This window comes from Drosophila willistoni, assembly GCF_018902025.1.
Source record: "Drosophila willistoni isolate 14030-0811.24 chromosome 2L unlocalized genomic scaffold, UCI_dwil_1.1 Seg196, whole genome shotgun sequence".
Lineage (NCBI taxonomy): Eukaryota > Metazoa > Arthropoda > Insecta > Diptera > Drosophilidae > Drosophila > Drosophila willistoni.
Genome location: NW_025814048.1, coordinates 1,676,778 through 1,697,398, shown reverse-complemented (window position 1 = coordinate 1,697,398; position 20,621 = coordinate 1,676,778). Strand labels below are relative to the sequence as shown.

The 20,621-nt window shown below is 38.5% G+C and overlaps 1 protein-coding gene across 1 annotated transcript in view; it reads right to left on the bottom strand.

The window, feature by feature from the left end:
- Window positions 1-20,621, bottom strand: part of LOC6639650 — a 52,403-nt gene that overhangs the window by 22,774 nt on the left and 9,008 nt on the right. The window contains exon 3 of the mRNA XM_023181889.2: window positions 17,941-19,913. Coding sequence (XP_023037657.2) covers window positions 17,941-19,913 — 1,973 coding nt within the window. The remainder of the gene's footprint in view (window positions 1-17,940; window positions 19,914-20,621) is intronic.

Here is a 20,621-nt window from a genome sequence, read left to right as displayed (position 1 = left end):
AAACTTTTTGGAAAATGAGTAAATTGTTTATTAGTAACGTAAAGATAAGAGATATTTTAGATTAGCCGACCTGAAAGACTTTGCCAATTTCATGGCCTATTCATTCGCCCCGGAGTGTTTGCCCTATAGGGTACCTCAAAGTCGTTGACCATTAATTTATCAACTTCTTTTTTTTTGTTTTTCGGCCATAGCCAATTTGATGCGGCGGATTTGGATTTAGATTCAGATTTGGCGTTTGTTTTTACGATGCCAGGATACACTCCTGCAGCGCAGAAGAATGTAAAATGCCAGAGAGGGAGGGAGGGAGGAAGTAGGCGAGACGTTTCGAAGGCGTTCTGCCATGTAAAGGAACCGTTTGTCGTTTTTTGTTTTTGCTTGTCTCCAGCCGGAAATTGCTGCCATCGATAGCCTGTCCCACGCAAATCTTGAAGTGGCAGCCGGAGAACAGCAGGATATACACTTCTTTTTTTTGTTGGTGCCATTTTTTTCTTGGTTCCATCTTTTCTTTTCGTTTAGTTTCATCTTTTCTTTTCTTTTACTTTTGCGGCGATTTGCATAAGCGGCCAGGCATGAAAATGACACAGCAAAAGTAAAAGAAAAAAAAAAGATTAAGACAAATACAAATCAGTGCATAATTTTTCTATTAAACATTTTCGGCCAACAAAAAGGACTCGACAGAGAGCCAGGTCACGTCCACCTGCCGGGCGAGTGGATTGGTCGGGCGATGTGTCCTACCGAATTTGAGTCACGTCCGTGCACAATTCATTTGCAGCTTTACTTTCAATTTTGTGGCGCTTAGTTTATATTCAATTTTTTTTGTTTTTTGTTTTTGGCGATCATTTTAATTTGATGCCTGACTGGGGGAGGATGGGAGGAATTTACCTGAAGAATGGGTGGGTTGAGTTGGCGTTGCCATAGTTTTTCAAAGAGCCCGAACCATCTACATATGCAAATTCTTCGTGGAAACGAAAGTTGCGCCCAAAAGCAAATTGTGGGGAGGGACAATAAAAAAAGAAGCAAAAGCCGATTGAAATGAAATACAACTCAAACTCATGGCAAAAAGCAAAAGCAGAAGCAGCAAATTAAATGAAATACGTGGGACAAATGTGTGTGCACATTGTTGTTGTAGTTGTTGCTGTTGTTGTTGTTGTTGCTAGAGTTACTGCCTCTACTCGTCTGCTTTTTATATGTCATACATATTCAATAACAGACAAAAATGCAAATTTACAAATGTCTAAAATGGAAAGTGATGGCGAAAACGCGAAACAAAAGCCCAGAGTGTCAGACAGAGAAAGAAAGACAGAGAGAAAGAGAGAGTGAAAGAGTGCGCATTACTTTTGCTTTTTCGAGAATCGAGAAACCATGACCAAGCAATCTAACTTGAAAACCTATCAAATAACTCAGCCAAAATTTATAAAATATTCAGCACATAAAATCAACAGAAATCGATGAGATATCACTTTTGCGTTGAACTTGAAATAAATGTCAGTTGATCGAATGTTCAAATAATATATTTATATATACATTCAATTATATTCAAGACTCGATTGTCTGTACTTGTGGATCCACAACTCAAAGTGGATAATTTTGTAGCGTTTTATAGATCGAATTTACTTTTTTCTTGACACTCCTAAATATATCTTCAAATAAGTTTAAAGTGATATTCAAAAACTTTTAGAACTAATCTATATTAAGATAAGTTCAATAAGAAGTTAGTTATTTATGTGATTCGAAAACTTTGAGGCTAAAAGAGACTTGAGTATTGAGTATGCATCATAATGCAAGGAGGCAACTCTATTGAGTAGACTTCTTAATGAAACTTATATCAAGATGGCAACTCCATATTTTTTAGAGCCCGCCTTATAACAGTTCCCTTTTTTTAAGGGGTTCTCATGAAAACCTAATAAAAATTTAGGTCATTTTGGCGGTTAAGCTAAATTTTTTCAATTGCAATTCATAGGTATAGTAAACCATGCAGAATGATTGTTGTTCAAAGTTGAAAGTTCTTTTCTTTTTTGCCAAGATCACATTCTAATTGATAAGAAAGCTTTATTGGGTAACAGTTTTTCGCTGTGTAGTTACCTGAGTGGCCAAAAGTCTGTGTTTTGTGCCAACTAAGCCAACATTGGCAACAATATTCAAGTGTTTGATACTCGTGTCCCATTCAATATCAAATACATAAATTGAAAATAAAAAACCCATGCACTTTTGTCTGTGTCTGTACATATATATGTATATGTATATGCAGGCACTTCATCAGCACTATTCATACATATTCATAACTCGGCACGAAATAATAAAACCGAACAAGACCAGAAGAGAGGTGGAGACAACAGTGAGAAAAAAACACATTGGCTTTTAAACGGGCGGACGATGATATCAAATATCAAGTGCTGGCCATAAACAACTTGACCTTGTGCACGTAGCATTTCCCATTTTGGGTCTCTGTGTGCTCGGTGTGTTCACTGGGTGGACTGAGACCCAATCCAATCCATGCCCAATGCCTCATCGATTACCCATTCACGTTCACACGTTTCACTTCGTTTCTGTGGCCATGTGTCCATGGTGGCCCCTCTGGCACCTCTGCCTTCTCCTCCTTCTGCTTTTTGGCATTCATCTCTCTAACTCCGTTTTTGGAAATGCTTGTTGGTCATGCTCATAAATGTGGCTAATTTTTAGCGTAACTTTTCTTTATTTTTTGAAGTTCCTCTAACACCTTGCCTGGTGGTTGCCCCTTGGCACGTTGCTGATTGAAATGCTGCTGTGGCTGACTTGGTTTCATTTGGCCCCAAAGTAGTAGTAGAGAAACGACCAATAATATTAAATGAAAGAAGCAGAGGGGGGAAAAAAAACAGGTAGAGAAGGAGAAGTCAAATTGTACCAAAGTCGTGATTCAGCTAAAGTTTCTTTTACTTGTTATTTCCTTCTACCTTCTTCTCTCACCTTGTCTTTCTTCTTCCTGCTGTCTCTATTTCTTTTAAGAGTTTTTATGTTTGAGTTTTCGAACGTTTTGCGCCACACAATAAATTGCCGAAATCGGTATTATCTTTAAGTAGTTTTAGCACGCAATTCTCACATTGCCATTTGCTCATATTTCTTATTTATTGGCCCCACAGAAAACCAGAAAGAGGCAAACTCTGGGCCCATAGCAAAAGGCAATTAGTTTAAGCCAAGTTTATGGGAGAGAGAATAGCCACTTCAGTTTGGAAATTGTTTCCCTGTATCTCATCCTCTCTGATGACTGATTTTACATACAAATAATACGTACCCATACGAAATGCTTTTCTATAATGATATGGCAAAATAAATACCTGACCAAAATGTGGGGGCCCCTCTGCTTTAATGATAAGCCAAAGAGAGAATCGATATATATATACATAGACATACCTGAAATGAGAAAACAAAAGGGGAAAATATAATTTAAATACAATTTCCTATAATGATATGCATTAAAATTAGATGAATGGATGATGTTGATGCCGATGCACATGAATTGTATTTTATAATTCAAACGTGTGATACAGCGCGGGAGGTAACACAGAGGGGGCAAAGAGTCATCGAGTTGATTGAATGAAAATTTATTATGATAGAAAAGACAATTATCATCAATGTGCGAATTTTTTTTCGGGTCTACCAAATGTGCAAATTATCCACAAAAATTTCAAATGCTTGAAGAATTAAAGTTTTAGTTTATAATTTCAAACTTTCAGAAGAGAACCGCTTCTAAAAGACCACAGAAATTTATATTTCTGCGGTTTTGGTTTACAATTTTAGTTCTAATTTGATTTTCAGATTTTAAATTTGACTGAAAATGTGTTTCTAATTTGAGACTGACAACGAAAAAGAACCTGAAATTAAATAGACCAATTTTCTACCAAAAACCAGAGGGCCGGGGGTAACTTCGACCGCGTCAAAGTTTGTATACCCTTGCAACTTTTATGGTAACTCTTTCCTTACCTAAAGCCATCAAAGTGGAAAAACGTTCAAGCTAAAAAGGCTAACATTTGCGAAAGAACGGCCTACAATCTTAGTATAGGAAATAACGAAGATTTGATCAAAGTCACTGTTTTCCACCGATCGTTCCTATGGGAGCTATATGATATAGTAACCCGATATTTATCAAATTCGGCACAGTCATTAACAGATATACTAAACTAACAAATATTTAATTTAAAAGCAATCGCGTCAAAAGTAACGAAGTTATTGACAAAAGTCACTGTTTTCGAAAGATCGTTTCTATGGGAGCTATATGATATAGTCACCCGATCTTGATCAAATTTAGCACAGTCGTTTATATGTATAATTAATTCACCAATATGAAATTTCACGACAATAGCTCAGAAAATAACGAAGTTATTAAGAAAAGTCACTGTTCGTGACTTTGCTATTTGTATGGGAGCTATATGATATAGTGGTCCGATCCGGCTGAATCCGAGATATACAACGCCTGCAGTATATACAAGCCTACATGCAAAATTTCAGCTCTGTAGCTTTTACGGTCTAGGAGGAGTTTGCGTTGATCCAGACGGACGGACGGACGGACAGACGGACGGACATGGCTATTTGAACTCGTCTCGTCATGCTGATCAAGAATATATATACTTTATATGGTCGGAAATGCTTCCTTCTATGCGTTGCACACTTCTGACCAAAATTAATATACCCTTTTTGCAAGGGTATAATAAACAGTCATTACGCTTGGATTTGTTAACGGAAGTTGTTGACCCAAAGTCTGGTTAATGATTAGTTAATTGCAGAGATTTAATCATCGCATAGTATTAGCCACGAACGTGTTATCCACAGTCGAAAAATACAAAATTGTTAAGAATAACAGATTATTATCTGCTAAAATATATTTGGAACAGATGTATCCTGGAATTGGAATGTTTTTCGACTTTTATTTTGTATCGATCTGTTAATATTATCAACATTCCATTGACCCACTGCATCTCAAGTTTCCATCTGCTTTGTCTCAAGTTGTAATTCTCACTCAAAGTAATCTCTCGTTGAGATAAGAGATCCATTTTTGATTTCCAAATCTGGCACGTGCCTTCAATTCGATTAAACAACTAATTAAAGTAGAGATGGTGACAACACTTTTCACTAAAAGGACTTTTTTTTTGGGAAGTTTTCAAAAAGTTGGAAAACTAGTTAGTAAAGTTAATAGTTTATTCAAGACTCTAATTTGTTTCGGGAGATTTGGTATATATTGTCAATGTTTTATTGTCTATGAGCTGGGCACATGGCAGAAAACCTAATTTACGTTTCCCCCTCCCCACCCCACACATAACAAGCCATAATTCCTAGGCCATTGAATGACAGGCTGTCGTGTGAGCCCAACAACCCTACAATTCAAAACTGTTTTTGTTGTTGTTGTTGTTGTTGGTGTTGTCGTTGTATCTGTTGTTTCTGTTGCTAATGTGCAAACGAACTCAATTACGCAGATAAAATACAGTGCCAGGGCCAGTGCCAGAGCAACAAGACAAGCAAAAGCCATAAAAATGCGCATAAAGCGCAAAACTGATTGAGAGTTACACCCAACCACATACACACACACACACACACACACACATACAGAGTGGTGTGCCAGTGTGTATATGTTAAGGGACATCACGCCACAGCGCATTAAAGGAAATTGACGCGGAAACGAAGCGAATAAAAACTACCCCGGCTAACCAAAAGAGACCGACAACCAACAATGAGGAGATGAGGAGACTGGAGAAGAAGAGGTCCAGCCAGCCACAGCAACAAGCAATTTCCAGCTATCAACATACATACACACAAACACACACACACATATAGTGATAAGACCATTCTCACTCCCCTTTCTCATGAAAGTGCTTACTTCATTACGCATAATTTCCTGGGCCTTCTTTCGCTTACAAGTTTTTGCTTTCTTTTCCCCCCCTCGACCATTCGTTTATCTTAAAATACAATGACAATGTGAGTTCCAGAGAAGAAGGGGGTGAGGGAAATGGACACGAAGGCTACTCCTTATCGCTATCGTGTTGCTATGGTTTTTAGCACTAAATGAACTATGGTCAGGGCTGTGTAGAAAAGGAACGAGAAAAAGGAGATATCTACAATGAGGGTGTCTCCCCCTGATGGTCACTCTCGCTCGCTGGTTGTCCATACTTGCCCACAGCTGGCCACATGTTACTTTATGTATGTATGTTGGCTGGCTGGCTAAAAATTATATGCTGATTGCAGTTTGTCGATAACCGAAACGAAACGAAACCAAACCAAATGAAATGAAATGAAATTATGAGCATGCGGGCGATTTGGCTACAAATCGAAAAGTTGACGTTGACTTGCCTCATGCTTCATGTTGCTGCTGCTGCTGCTGCTGCTGTCGCTGTGGTTAACTGACAGACGCCAATGAAGTTGGTAAAAAAAAAAGGCAGCAGCAGAAACAGCCACAACAAAAAGTTGTAAAAGCCAAAGAATGGGGAGAATAAAAGGAAGATTGAATTTCCAAAACTCAAATAAAGTCGTTGGAAAAATACTCTTTAAGGTACATGAGATGTTTTCAATAAATTTCACAATTTTTATTTTAGGTTTCTTAAGCTGGAAATGTTATTTTAGTTAATGAACAACAAATGGTATAAATATCATAGTTTTTTCCGTATTAAGATATAATTGTGACAAATAAGATATAAGTTTAGTTCATAGCATTCGAAACATAGAAATTTAAATATTCGAAAAACAAATTTTAGAACATAATTATAAAGTTTCCCAGTTATGAATTTTCTGAGAACTAATAAAACGATAGTTCTGTTACTTTTAAATACAAAAGCTTTTGTTTAAAACGTTTCTTTTCCAACTTATATTTATTTCAAGTTTTCTAGGAGAAAATGTTTAGCATCTTACTAAGTTTAATTCCCTGAAGAACACCATAAAACCACGAGTCGCAATTGGCAATGTTTAAACATTAATATTTAAAGCTTAAACATTGATTTAGTTATAAATGGATGGAAAGTCTGCTGAGTAAATTTACTTAAAGTGCAAATTATAGTAAAACTAATACTTCAACTGCAGCTGCTTAGACACTTAGTTTTCCTCCAACTAAGAGCTGATTTAACAACTCGAATGAGTTTATTTTTTTATGAAAAGGATTGCATAAACAAATCTTGGAAAATTCGCATAAAAAAAGCGCAATAGCATCATCCAGCCTTTTGCCTTAGCTCAAGGACCTTAAAAGTAATAATGTCTTTGGTTTTAGGGTATGCGAAAAGAAAAAAAATCCAAGGCTAGATGAAGATTGAAAATGGAAAATGAGGGAATGGCAAGGCGGAGGAGGAGGAGGAGAAGGAGGAACAGGGGACTGTGAGGAATGGGAAGCCACTGCCATCTCCGTCGTCTTCTCTGTCTCTGTCTCGGCAGTTTCTGTTGCCTGCCGTCATCGTCATCATCTCAAACTAACCGCAGCTGTGCGAGATTTGCAAAACTTGCATTGTAAAATGCAAAAATTGTATGCAACGATGAGGTTTGCCTTTGCCTCTAAAGACACAGGGGAACCTAAGTGACTGGGGGGATGAGGTGTTGGGGGGCTTAAGCGGCGTCGTGTCTGCGTGTGAAAACTCTACGCAAGTGTGCGTTTAATAGCTCTGCGGCTTGGGGTTGCCAACTTGGACGAAGGGAAAGAAGAGACACACACTATAGCCGAAAGGAGGGAGAAAGGGCTAAGCCTCATCTTGGGCTCTTTAACTTGCAAAGTACACACACACAGGCAGAGAGAGAGAGTGAGGAAAGATGAGCGTTTAGCTCGGCAAAGAGATCTTGCCGAGAAGGAGAAAGTTTTCTCTATGTCTTTTGGCTTTTGTGGCTAAAGAAGAGATGAGAGCTGCTAGCTGCTTACTGTGAGATGTAAGCTATGAGTGTTGCTTTGTTTCACTTCCACTTGTCTATTAGTTTTTGTTTTTTTTGGACTTTTCTTTTCTTATACCCTCGAAATTAGCGATTTAAGGGTCTTGCAGTTGCTTGACCAACACTACACATGAAAGAAACAGCTGTTTACCAGCACTGTTGGTTGGTTTTTTGCAGTTTTCGAATCGAGAAGTGAGTGAAGTCAAGAATTTGAAAAAGAAACGCACAGATATTATATTTACTTTTCATTAACTATCATTATTGATTTCTGATCAGCAAACTTTAAGTTTAGATTGACAAACTTTGGCTTCTATTCCGCTTCATTTGCTTATAATTCCCAACTTGTTTAAGAGAGTCATTTGCATGTAATTATCAACTTATTGAAGAGTGGAAATTACTTTAGAAAGTAAGTAAGGTCAGGTCGAGTCTAAGTAGTTTCACCTTAATACAGGGTATTAGATAGTTGGCGCCTTCAACTTGACATAACACCTCTCCCGCTCTCCCTCTCTCCCTCGCTCTGCTTGTCTTTTAGTGGGTATCTTTCTTTCTTACTGTTTCTGTATATTTTTTTTTGTTTTTGTATATTGCTCATCCTCTTTTGTCTTCTTTTGTTTTCCAGCTGTTTGGCTACGCTCTTAGTTATTATAGCAAATTATTTGTTTTGACTTTTAGTTTTTTGCCGTCAACTTTTGCTTGTTGTTTGTGTTGTGTTCCCAGCTGCGTCAAATTACCGCCTTTGTCTTGTTGTTGTTGTTGCTGGTGGTGGTGTGCGGTTGCCAGGGAAACATTTCTCAGTTTTCTTGGTTGGTCTTTTTTGTGATTTTTCAGCTTCAGCTTTTCCATTAGTCGCAAAAGCTTATGAAAGTGCCGCCGTGCTCTCTAATTATAACCCACTCTCGGAACCCACTCTCGATTTTAGCAAGTGGAAGACGACGGTCTTTCAACTCATTTGTAGTTGTCATTGACAGCCATTGGAATATTTGGCGAAAAGTGGAAAACTCTTTAAGAGATTACGCATACGCAGCGTGTGACAAATTGTAGAAACCCAGCGGTAGGTACATACGTAAAGGGTTTGCCCTTATTTGTTTTAGTAATTATGAGAAATGTTTTGTATCAGGCAAAGAGAACAAAGAGGAGTTTACTTTAAAACAAAAACAAAAACATGGAGAAAAACATACATAAATTATATATTTTATTTGCTCAAGTGCTAAAGATACGCCAAAAAAGCCAAACAACAAGGATCCGGTTAAAAAGGGATGTGTACCCCACGCACACATTTGTTAAATGTTTTAATTAATTTACCCAAACGAAACGCGCGAGGATTGCAATGTTGTCTTCCTTCTTTTTTCGGTGGCTTTAAAGTTGTCTCTCTCATTCTCTCTCTCCACCCTTGAAAAGCCTCGGGGGAATTCTCTTACCAAGTAAAACAATATTACAAATAAAACTGTGTAAATGTAGCGGGTGACTCTATGTATGTGTGTGTGTGTGTGTGGGATGGGTGTGTGTATCTATATGTGTGTTGGTGTCAGTGTGCTGTGTCTCTGTGTTTGTGTCAGGCTGCTGCTTGGCAGACAACTAACAAATAAGCTTTAGCTACAACAACAACAACGACAACAGCGACAACAAACTGCAAAACTCATTGCACTTTAAATTGAAATCAGTGCGAGACACAAAAGTTCACTCTTTAACCCCCCACCAAAAAAACACCCTCCCTGGCAGTACCACCACCCTCTTCCCCTTCTCTCATGACTCTGGTGATTTTTTGGCTGTTCGTTTTTTCGCGCATTTTGTGGTTGACAGTTGACACAGTGGCCAAATAGTATGGGGCAATGGAGAGGAGAACCCTCGACTCCCCCCCAGTTTCCCTACCCCCATTTAGGTTGCACTTGTCTGGCAATTTGTTGTTTCTTTTTCACCGTGTCTCTTTTTTTTCCGTTAAATGTTACAATGTTTAAGCTAAAAATGTTGCCATTAAAATGCTCTTGGATTGAGTTCTCTTTCGCTCACGTTTCTCTCCATCTTCTTTCCGGAGTTTTCTCATTACATTTTGGGTTTTTGGTTTTAAATATTTAAACATTTGTTAAACGTTAATTGAAGTTAAATATCAAATGAACAATTTTTGTCACAGAGAATATCCGAAATGGAGGAAATTAAACTTACGGCTGAATGAATGAGTTAGTTAGTTAGCAACTAAATTTATGCATCGGACACAGACACAAAAAAAACACACACACAGTTTTCACTCATTTCTCACATACATACATATATCTAAATGGCTATCAATCTGTATATAAGTATATATAAATAATACCCACCTACTGACCAAAACAAATAAACAATAACAACAACAACAACAACACCAGGCAAAAACTTTCACCCAAAAAGAAACAAAAATACTCAAATCTTAAACAGCTACACAAAAGGAAACTGAAACTGGTTCGCCAAAAATATTATTACCTCATTTCTATAGAAATAACACAGACAAAAACCGTAATTATCTAAAATCCATTTCATTATGAAACCAGCAACAAAATAAAATAGACACAAAACGAACGAAACAAAATCTGACTAACTGATTAATGTGCATTAAAAATGCAATCTTCAACTTTTAATTAGAGAGTTAAAGAAGAAGAAGAAACGGAAAAATCGTTAGCGGGGGATTTTGAGTGCTACACGCAGCAAATTTAGTTGAATAATGTTTAGCTATTTCCCTTAAATTTTTCTCTTAATTTGATAGCCAAATATAATTAGGAGGGGTCCATTAAAATTCAGGTAAATTAAAAAACGAAAATGTGGTTCGGAGACTTTTCTTCCGCTGACTTTTCGAGAATTAGTTAAGTCATAAGATTAATTCACTCAAATTGAATCTATTATTGAATATCATAAGGTTTTGGTTTTCTATCAACTGTTTTAATAAAATAAACTCTTTTGAAAAGCTATCGAATGACTTGGAAGTTTACTTTCGGTAAATATTATGGCGCATTTCTTAATGTAAATTATTTCAAATTAGACTTGGAAATGGCAAACATAAATAAGAGACTCAGCCTTTAAAGGGTATTTCAAATTCAGTTGCTGAGATTTCATAACGCGATTTTGGTTAACAAAAGCAGCAACTGAATTTGAAATTGTAGAGAAATGCGTCAACGCCTCCACAAACACATCAAACACACACACTCAAACACGCACACACACACACATACATTTCCTATGCTAACCCGAGTTTTGCGCCAAGAAAAATGCGGGTCAAGTAGTCTGGCTAGAGGAGCGCGCAATAGCAAAACTCAGATTAAAGTAAATAAATGTAAATTTTTGATCTTAGGACACAAAATGTTGATTAAATTCAATTCAAAATTGAATGGCAAAGTCATCGAACTTAAAGACTGAAAGAGAGAGAGAGAGAGAGGGCGAGGAACACCCTGCCCCAACCTCCTCCTAGCCTCCTGCCCCAACCAGCCAATGCCACACGCCCTATTCGCGTTTCGAGTTCATTTTATTTCACAAAAGCAAAAGCAACAAAAGCAGCAAAAAAAAGAGGTAAAAATCACAGACTCTGGGACTAGGAGAGGTTCGGTCGGGTAACGGGGGGGAATTTAACAACAAAACAAAACAGTCTCCAACGCTTAGCCATAACATAAATTATGGACTTTTGTTTAAAAACCGCAAGAGCCGCAGAAAAAATCAGAGAAAAAAGTGAGAGAGATAGAGAGTAAAGGGGAGAAAGGGAAAGGGTGAGGTGGAAACCAGCAACAAAATGAAAATCAAAAATATAAAATAATCATAAAAATGTAGAAATGAAAAATATTTTACGTTTAGTTGAAAGTCATCGACTTGCCCGATTACCAGTTCAATATGCAATAAACTAAAGAAAAGTAAAATTAAACGTTGCCAAAAAGAAAAGGATAACGTTTCATATGCCGGAAATTGGATTTGATAAATAGACGTAAGTAAAACTAATATAACTAACATAGTGACTTTGCCAAGTCTAGGTTCTAAAGTTTATACGAATATTGAAACTGTTTAAAGTTATCGAAGAGTAGACAGATCAATGACGCTCAAAGTTATCGATAAGTAGACAGATCAATGGCTCTGACTCAAATTAAATTTAAGAGCAGCTTATTGAATATTTATATTGTAATCGATTACTACTTGATAGCAGAATATTGAGGGAAGAGTAAAGGACATTATGGCTAAGGATCCAACAAAGTAATGATCTCTTTTTGGGATATTAAGTAATTTAATTACTTTACCTTTACCTTTGGCCTTTATTTATATTTATTACTTTTGTTCTAAAACAATGGAAAAACATATCGTTTTATAGACCTTCTTCAAAATAATAGTATGGAGAAATAAAGTTTTATTCAAAAGTAATGGAAATATTGAACCTTTTATTGGCTTTTTATTGGATTATGTATCTAGAAAAAGTAATAAAAGTAAATCCAATTATATACCACATTATTTATCACATTTAATGACTATAATTCCACCTAATATAAGACCTATAAGTTTATAAGTTTAATTTACCCGCTAAATTGTAAAATTTGTCTGATTCCCCTGATTATAGCCATTATTTTTTGGTCCTCATTGATTTGCTTAAATGATAAAACATGCACTTATATACCTTTTGCCTATCCTATAATAATAATAATAATAAAATGTTAAGCATCCATATGCATTTTGCAACTGCAAAAGAATCAAAAGTCGGGAGTGGCTAACCGAACAAGCAGCAGCAGTCGGAACGCGGCATTATTTTGTTTATTACCATGTATTTATTTATTTATGTATATATATATGCTCATTTAAACATTATGCTCATCTGCTCTTAAGGTTTACGGAGGGAGTGAGAGACGGGGGGAGGGTTTAGCCATTATTGTATTGTATTTTCAAATTCTCAATCAGAGAAACAGAAATTCACATTGGCCTTTTGTTCTGGCCAACCAAAAATGGCATTGAACTGTAATGGCCAAAAGCACAAACAAAATGGGCAAAACGAACCACACAAACACAAACAAAAACGAGGAGAAAGAGCTGAAAAAGAGTCCCAGACAGAGACTGTGAGCTCAAGGCCAGTTTATGGCAGTTAAAAAGCTTATTAAAACAAATTTTTACTACAATTAACGCAAAACTTAATTGCAATGACACAATTAAATGAGGGGGAAACTAGAAACTAGTTTTAGTTGGCCAACTAATTGTGAGATAATCATTTGTTTTAGTTTCTTTTTTTGGGGTTTGTGTGTCACAATCACATAAATCGTTGGCTCGAAAATCGAAAATCACATTTTTGGGGTGACAATTTAATAAGCCAAGAAAAAGAGCCCAAAAGAGATTGGATTTGGCTACTCCAATGGAGTGGAGAGCTAGAGACCCTTTGGCCATCTATGATTTGGTCTCTCTCCCTCTCTCTCTCTCTCTTCTACTGTATTCTGTCTGTCTCTCTGTTTGTTTGTCTCTCAACTTGTTTGTGACTTTGGCCTGTCTATTTGTGGCTGGCAGAGAAGAGTCTTGTGCTGCTGCTGCTGCATTTGCCGGCTCATTTCAACTTGGCCCGAATGCATTTTCTATACAAACACACAGACACATAGCATACACACACACACACACACACACCTAAACACACACAACATAGCAGACAACCGCAATTTGGTTGGGCTTGGGTATGGCTACGGACTCTATATAGTTATATGGCTATGACTCTGGGTCTGGGTCTTTTGGACAGCGGCGACTTTTTGCTTTATTGGCTTTATTGACTTTTGGGTAAGTTCTCCTCTCATCGTCATCGTCATAGTCGTTGTCGTTGCGCTTCGTTTCATCTCGTTTGGTTTTCCACTCAAAGAACAAGTTTTTCTCTATAATACCCTAACATATCTATATTCTACGCAAAATCAAATAAATTTTGTTCCATTTGATATCTCTTTTGCAAAGATAATGTCGGTATAATATAATATATACCAAAGGGTATTGACAACCTTTTGTCGTTTCATTTAGTTATAACTCTCAATTTGTTTTGGTCTTAAAGATGTGCTAAGTCCTTAAATCTCTCTCTCTCGCACTTTGCTTTCTTCTCTTTAAAAACAAAATTAGCTGATTAATTTACCTAGCAATGTAGTCTTTAACTAGCCTTCAATTGATTATTAAAACCTTGTTAAACATTAATTTATAGTTATCTTTATTTATATTTATTCACCTAAAACCACTGAGAATATCACATAATTGTCATGGAAAATGATATAAAATTTCAAACTCTTATATATATTTAATATATGAGACTTGAATTCAACATAAATCATCATGAGATGTCGATTAATTAAGCTAGTTAAAACAGAACACAGTTGCTCCAGAGAATTTTCTTTTAAAGAATTTTAAGTTAGAGCATTTCTCCAAGTCGGCTTGAGTTGTTTGCCTTGATTTTATGTAGTTTTTTGTGGTGTTTATTCTCTTATAAAAATAAATAAAGCCAACACCGCCAAATCAGTGAAAGAGCAAGGCAAAAGTCAAAAGCAGAAGGAGTTGAAGTCGCTTACAAAAGGGAGAGACACAGAGGGAAGACTGAAGACTGAGGGGTGTGGTGAAGGAGGAGGACAGACAGGCCATTGCAGTTGCCAGTTAGCAGCAGCAGCAGTTGCAAGACCATAAAACTGGAAAGTTGTTTGGTCAGTTCTACTGGCAGCAACAACAAACATTACCAACATTACCAACAGCAGCAGCAACATTTAGTGTCGTTCAGTAGCTGTCGTTTTTGGCTTTGATTTTTTGTCAGATTTTGTTTTCTTCTTGTGGCAATATTTATGAAAATCACTCAATTTCTATAAAGTTTAGTTTCGCCGATGCGTGGGCAGATCCATCGGCTCTCTGAGACTTCTCTTTTCTCTCTGAAGAAACAACTGTACAAGAAATGTGTGTCACTTGCCAGAGAGATGCGAGGGATGCGTGCCACAGCAAGTTGCAACTTCTAAAACTGGCTAAAAAACAAAAACAGGCAACGCGTTCAAAGAGTCCCCTAAAAGCGTGAGTTCAGAGACTGAAGAAAGAAAAAAAAAAACGTCCAAAGTGTTGCTGCTTGGTTCTGCCAACTTGAAACTTGGTTTGTTTTCCGTTTATACTTTGTTTGGATTTTTTATTTTTTTTTTTTGTTTTTTTTTTGGGTGAAATCTGGTTTTTAGTCTTTTTCTCTGTCTCTCTCTTGGCTCTTTGTGTTTCTCTGTTTCTTTGACTGTGCTTTTGTGTTGTTGTTGTTTTTTGCTGCTGCTTCTTTTTCTCCGCTTTACTGTTTCAACATTGCATTTGCATGTTGCTCGTTTGCCGCTAAAAGTTGAATCATCGAATGGACAACAGCCAAAGATGAAAAACAACAAAAAAAAAATGTATGCAAATTTCTCATTTTGTTTGGGGTATTTGGACTCTTAATTTGGCACTCGCCAAAAAGAACCAGTTTCCCTCCACAAAAGTATCCCCAAGGAGTCCCCAAAACACACAGAGCGAGAGAGAGAGACAGTGAGAGGGGGGGAACCAGGAGGGAGGTTAAATTTCAGTGTCATGGAGCTCGCAAATCTTTCATGCAATTAGCTAAAGTGCCATAATTAATAATAAATACATGTACCCTCTAATGATGTTTCGCTTAAATGGTTTTTGATTTATCTACCTAAAGCCAAGAAAACACTTTTGCCTTTATCCCTCCGAGATATATATATATATATATATGTATTTTCGGCTTAACCTTAAGATACTCCAGCGGCAGCAGCAACAAAAACGAAAGTGAAAGTGAACGAAAAAGATTTCAACTCAACTGTCTCTCTTTTTGGCCGTGGCTCTTTTGGCTGATCTCTTGGCCGTCGGTTAAAGCAATTTTATTACCAAAGAAAAAAATACAATAAAATCCTAAAAACAACCAAAAACAACTGAAGAAAAAAAAATGATTACAACGATTTATACCACATTGAAGCTGGGGCCAACGTGAGTTTAGCATCACGTTTCCTTTTTTATTGCCCTGTTGTAATTTTTTGTTTTTTGCAGTATTTCTTTTGTCTTGTTGTTGTTGTTGCTGTTGTTGCTGTTATTTAATGACTCAAAGATTATGCACGGTCTACCAAACCCTTTTGACAACAACAAGAACAACCCCAAAAAACAACAAAAACTTGCCCTAAACCTACTCCAACTCCGCCTCCTCCTTCTTGGCCCTTAACTCAACTCGAACTCAAACTCATCTCATCTCATTTCAGGAGGTAAGCGAACAAAACTTTCGCTTTTAACACCTTTTTTCTTTATTTTCGGTTTTTTGGTTTTTTGCAAGAAAATAAAAGAAAAAAACGAAATCCGTGTAAAAAAAATAAACCAAAATACTACAAAAATTGTGTAAGAGCATGTTAATTTTTGGAACCCAAACGCTTGAAGGTGTTCAAATTGCGGTTGATTGAGTCTAAGGGTCTTACATTAGAGCATTAGACTGGAAAGATTGACTCAACTCTGTTTTTTTGTTGTTTTTTGTTGGTTGAGTCAATTATTTATGAGACAATTACAATTGCTCTTTGACTCACCCGACCGCCTCCTTCAATCAAGCCACCTCATGCATATGCAATACGCCTTTGATCGGTTCCTCCTTTCAATTTAGTTTTGAAAACAATCAGAAATAATACTGAAAAATTAACACACACACACACAGACAGAGAGGAAAACCAATTTGAACAAGCAAATAATGCTTAAATTGACACAGTTTTGCAATTCATCCACAATAGATACAAATGAAATTAAAATTCTGAAACACGATTTGCTCTTGACTGGGAAAAATTGACGAAGCTGTTGATGTTGTCGCCGATGTTGCCGATGTCGTTGTAGTCAAATGTCAAATGCTCAACACTGTACAACAAAAGGTTTGTGATTCCAAGTTGGGGTCTAACTATTAATTTAAGCAATTGATATGCAATAAAGGGAAAACTGTGTGGTAATAGTTCACCTTAAAGTAGAGAACCAATTAAAGCGGGAAAACCTTGTTCTAATTGTTTAAATATCTGTAAACTGACTAAATTTAGCAACTTGTTTAGTCGTTGCCTCCATTTACTGTCGATTGAGGTCATTTCGCGTTGTGCCAAACTATTGATGACTCGCAAAATGGGTTGCTCAGTGTAATGATACGCTTAGGCCAGGCCATTAGAAAAGATAGCGCGCGCATCCAACAGATACAGATACAAAATGATTTCTGTGCAAGTCATAAGACAGCAAAACTGGTTCTCGTTGGCCATCTATCTCTCTTTCCAGTCATTCACTCAGTCCGAAGTCAGTCCGAATACGAGTACAAGTTATTGTATAGACAAATAGATAGATAGATAGATAGATTTATTGTAATAAATGCGTGGGAAAAATGTTTGTCGACTAGTGAATATATAACCAACTCCTATATAGTATAAGTAAATATATCTATCTGGGCAATAAAAATGGCCAGTCAGCAGTAGACAATGTGGCTGGAATGGGGCTGGGGGCTGGGGGCTGGGGGTAGGGAGATTCTAGATGTGCAATTACAGATAAGCCCAAAACTCATTATAATAAAAATGAATTATAGAGGCTAAAAAAGAAGTAAGAAATTCGGCGAAAATGAACACAGAGAAAAAGAACTATAAAAAAAAAGGCTAAGCATAATGAGCTGACCTTCCATAGAGCCGAAAAAATAAAGTTTAATTTTCTTGGAAGCTGTCAACGTTTGAGATTAATTTTTACACCAAAAAACAAAAAAACGACAAAAGAGTAAACTAGGTTTTCCTGGTTAGTTGGCGGGAGAAGCGTAGAAGGCAAATCATGCAAGAAATTTGTTACTGACATAAAAATTACCATCATTATAATGTCTGGCCCCGTCTAACACGAAACACGAAACAGTCGAAGAGAGTGACAGAGACGGAGACGGAGAGAGAGGGACATACACAGGAAGAGGCAACAACACAATGTGGCAGAAAGAGGGTTCAATGTGTGGTAATAGAAAATGTCGAAACCAGAGACCACGACCACGACAACGACAACGACTGCTGCCCAAGGAGTGAATGAAAGCTTTTGTGAGTGATCGATTGATGGGAGGAGGACTCTTGGGTGACTCACCTGCGCATGATGGGCAACGGCAAGGTGAAACGTCCGTCATTCATGAGTGGAGCTGGACCCGGTCCAGGCAGTGGCACCGTTGATATCACCGGCGTTAGTTGTGGCGGAGGTGGCGGCGGTGGCTGTTGTTGTTGTTGTTGTCCAGCTCCACCACCAGATTGCTGTATTGCGGATTGTGGGGCAACAGCAACTGGCACTGGCACTGGCACGGGCATTGTCATGGGCAGTGGCACGGGCACCGGCAAGGCGCTATATGGCGGTGGATAATGCGGATGCAGAATGTCCGGCAATAAGGCACGCGCCAATCCCATGGCAGCTGGATGCGGATGTGTATGCGGATGCGGGTGCGGGTGCGGATGCGGATGCTGATGATGCAAATGTGGCGGTGGATGCAATTGCGGCTGCTGTGTATTTTGTCTACGCGGTGGATGAAGCGGTGGAAACGATTGCTGCTGTTGCTGCTGGCGACGTTCTCGTCGTTCCCTTCTACGTTGCTCCCGTGTGCGCAATTGCTGCTGTTGCTGTTGCTCCGGTTGCTGCTGTTGCTGCTGCTGGTCAGGTTGCTCCTGAAGTTGCTGATCATCCGTTTGGCATTCTGTTGAGGTGAAGGTGCGCGCAGGCGCGGGCGGGACAATGGCATTCACATTGATTATATTGACACTGTTATCATTGCTATCAGCAGCAACAACATGTTGCTGCTGCTGCTGTTGTATCGATGTTTTGGTGGTGTTTGTAGCACCAACAACATTTGAATCATTATTATTTAAATTATTTAACTTATTTTGTAAACTTGCACTGAACACTGGCACAGAATTATTTATTTCCACCACGCTGTTGTTGTTGTTGTTGTTGTTGTTATTGCAGATGTTGCTGCTGTTGCTGTTGCTAGTGGGGGTGGTGTTGGTGTTGGTGCTGGTGGCGGTATAATTGCAATTGACAACACAAACACCGTTATTATTATTCACAATACTCGATTCGATTGGATTACCGTTATTAGTACCGTTATTGTTGCCGTTATTCACTTGTATCGTTAGGCTCGGCTGTCGCTGGCAGGACGACGGCGACGACGACGACGTCGACAACTTGCCAATGGCAATGTTGTTGCTAATGCTCTCGACAACTTGATTGCCGTTGCCATTGCAATTGTTGTTGTTGTTGCTATTGCTAAGAAACACACTGCTTGTTGTGGCAGTTGCTGCATCTGCTTTTGTTGTTGTTGTTTTTGTTTTTGCTGCTGATGCTGCTCCTGCTGCTGGCACATTCAAACGCATGGCGAACGTTTGTTGTTGACTCACTAGTTCACGCTCAAATCTACTTTCACTCGCGCGAAATTCGGCATACAAACGTTCGAGTTCTGCCAAACATTTGTTGGGCCGCAGCACCACCGACGACGACGCAAACGACGACGACGAATTGTTGTTGTTGTTGTTGTGGTTCCAGCTATTACTCGCGTTCGTTGTGCACGGCGCGAACGTTGAAGAGAGACTGATCGCGGCTCTCTCACTTGCTCGACAATGTTGTTCGAGTTCGACTTGGTTGCTCGCTGCCAACACGCTGCTGTTCTCAATGGTGTTGGTGCTGCCGTCGTTTGCCTCTCCCACGCCAATGTGGCTTACTCTCTCGTTTAGGCTCTCAGTTGTAGTTGCAGTTGTAGTTGTAGCCAGAGCAGCGGCAGCGGCAGAGACAGTGGCAGTGGCAGCGGCAGACTCACAGGAAACAGGTTGATTGACCTGCTGCTGCGGCTGCTGCTGTTGTTGCTGGCCTGGGCTGGTTTCCTCGTTTATTGCTGTCGCTGTCGCTGCCGGCGTCGCTGCCATTTCTCTCTGTTCATTGATAATGCAATTCGCCTTTTCTTTACTTTGTTGTGATCTTGCATTCGTTGTTGGTTGCGGCTGTTTTTGTTGTTGTTGCGGCTCAATTTCCGTTGATGGGTTGTTATTGTTGTTTATTGCTGGCGTGAATGAGGCGCAATTCTATAAGAGAGAAAAAAAGACAGAAAGAAAGTCAAGTTTTGCATTAACCAAAAAATGACAAGATTCAAGTTTTAAGCCAGTAATTAATGTTAATTGCCCAGGGATTAGCCAGGCCAACCGACACACACATATACACACACACACAGAAACACAAAGAGGGATATAAAAAAGAAGGTGACAGGACGAGATGAGAGAGCTGGTGGAGAGAACGGGGAGTGGAGGTCTACATAAATGTGCGCTTAATTGAATTAATTAAGCCAACGCATAAACATAAAACCGTCACAAGTAATTGTTGTTGTTGTTTTTGTTGCTGTTGCTGGAGGAGTCGGTCTCCGTCTGCACTCTGCTGATAATGTTGTGTTCTCTCCATCTACCTCCCGCGCTCTCTCACCCACTATACGATGTGGGCCATGTCATGCGGATATGTGAAAGCAGGATAAGGGTGCGGGGGGTTGGGTTCTAATTATGTTACGCTATGTTACTTGCATTAATTACGTCACAGAAATATAATGTGATTTACTGTTAGCTTGGGTCCGGGTCTAGGTCTGGGTCTCTCTCTCTCTCTCTCTCTCTCGCTCATTTATTGTTCTAAATTTGCTGTTCTTGTTATTGTTGCTGCTCACTCTTGTGCACTGTGATTGCGTTTGTGAGAGGGGGATGGGTAAACAGGGTGGGTGGTAGGAGGTAGGGGGGTTGCAATCATAACCG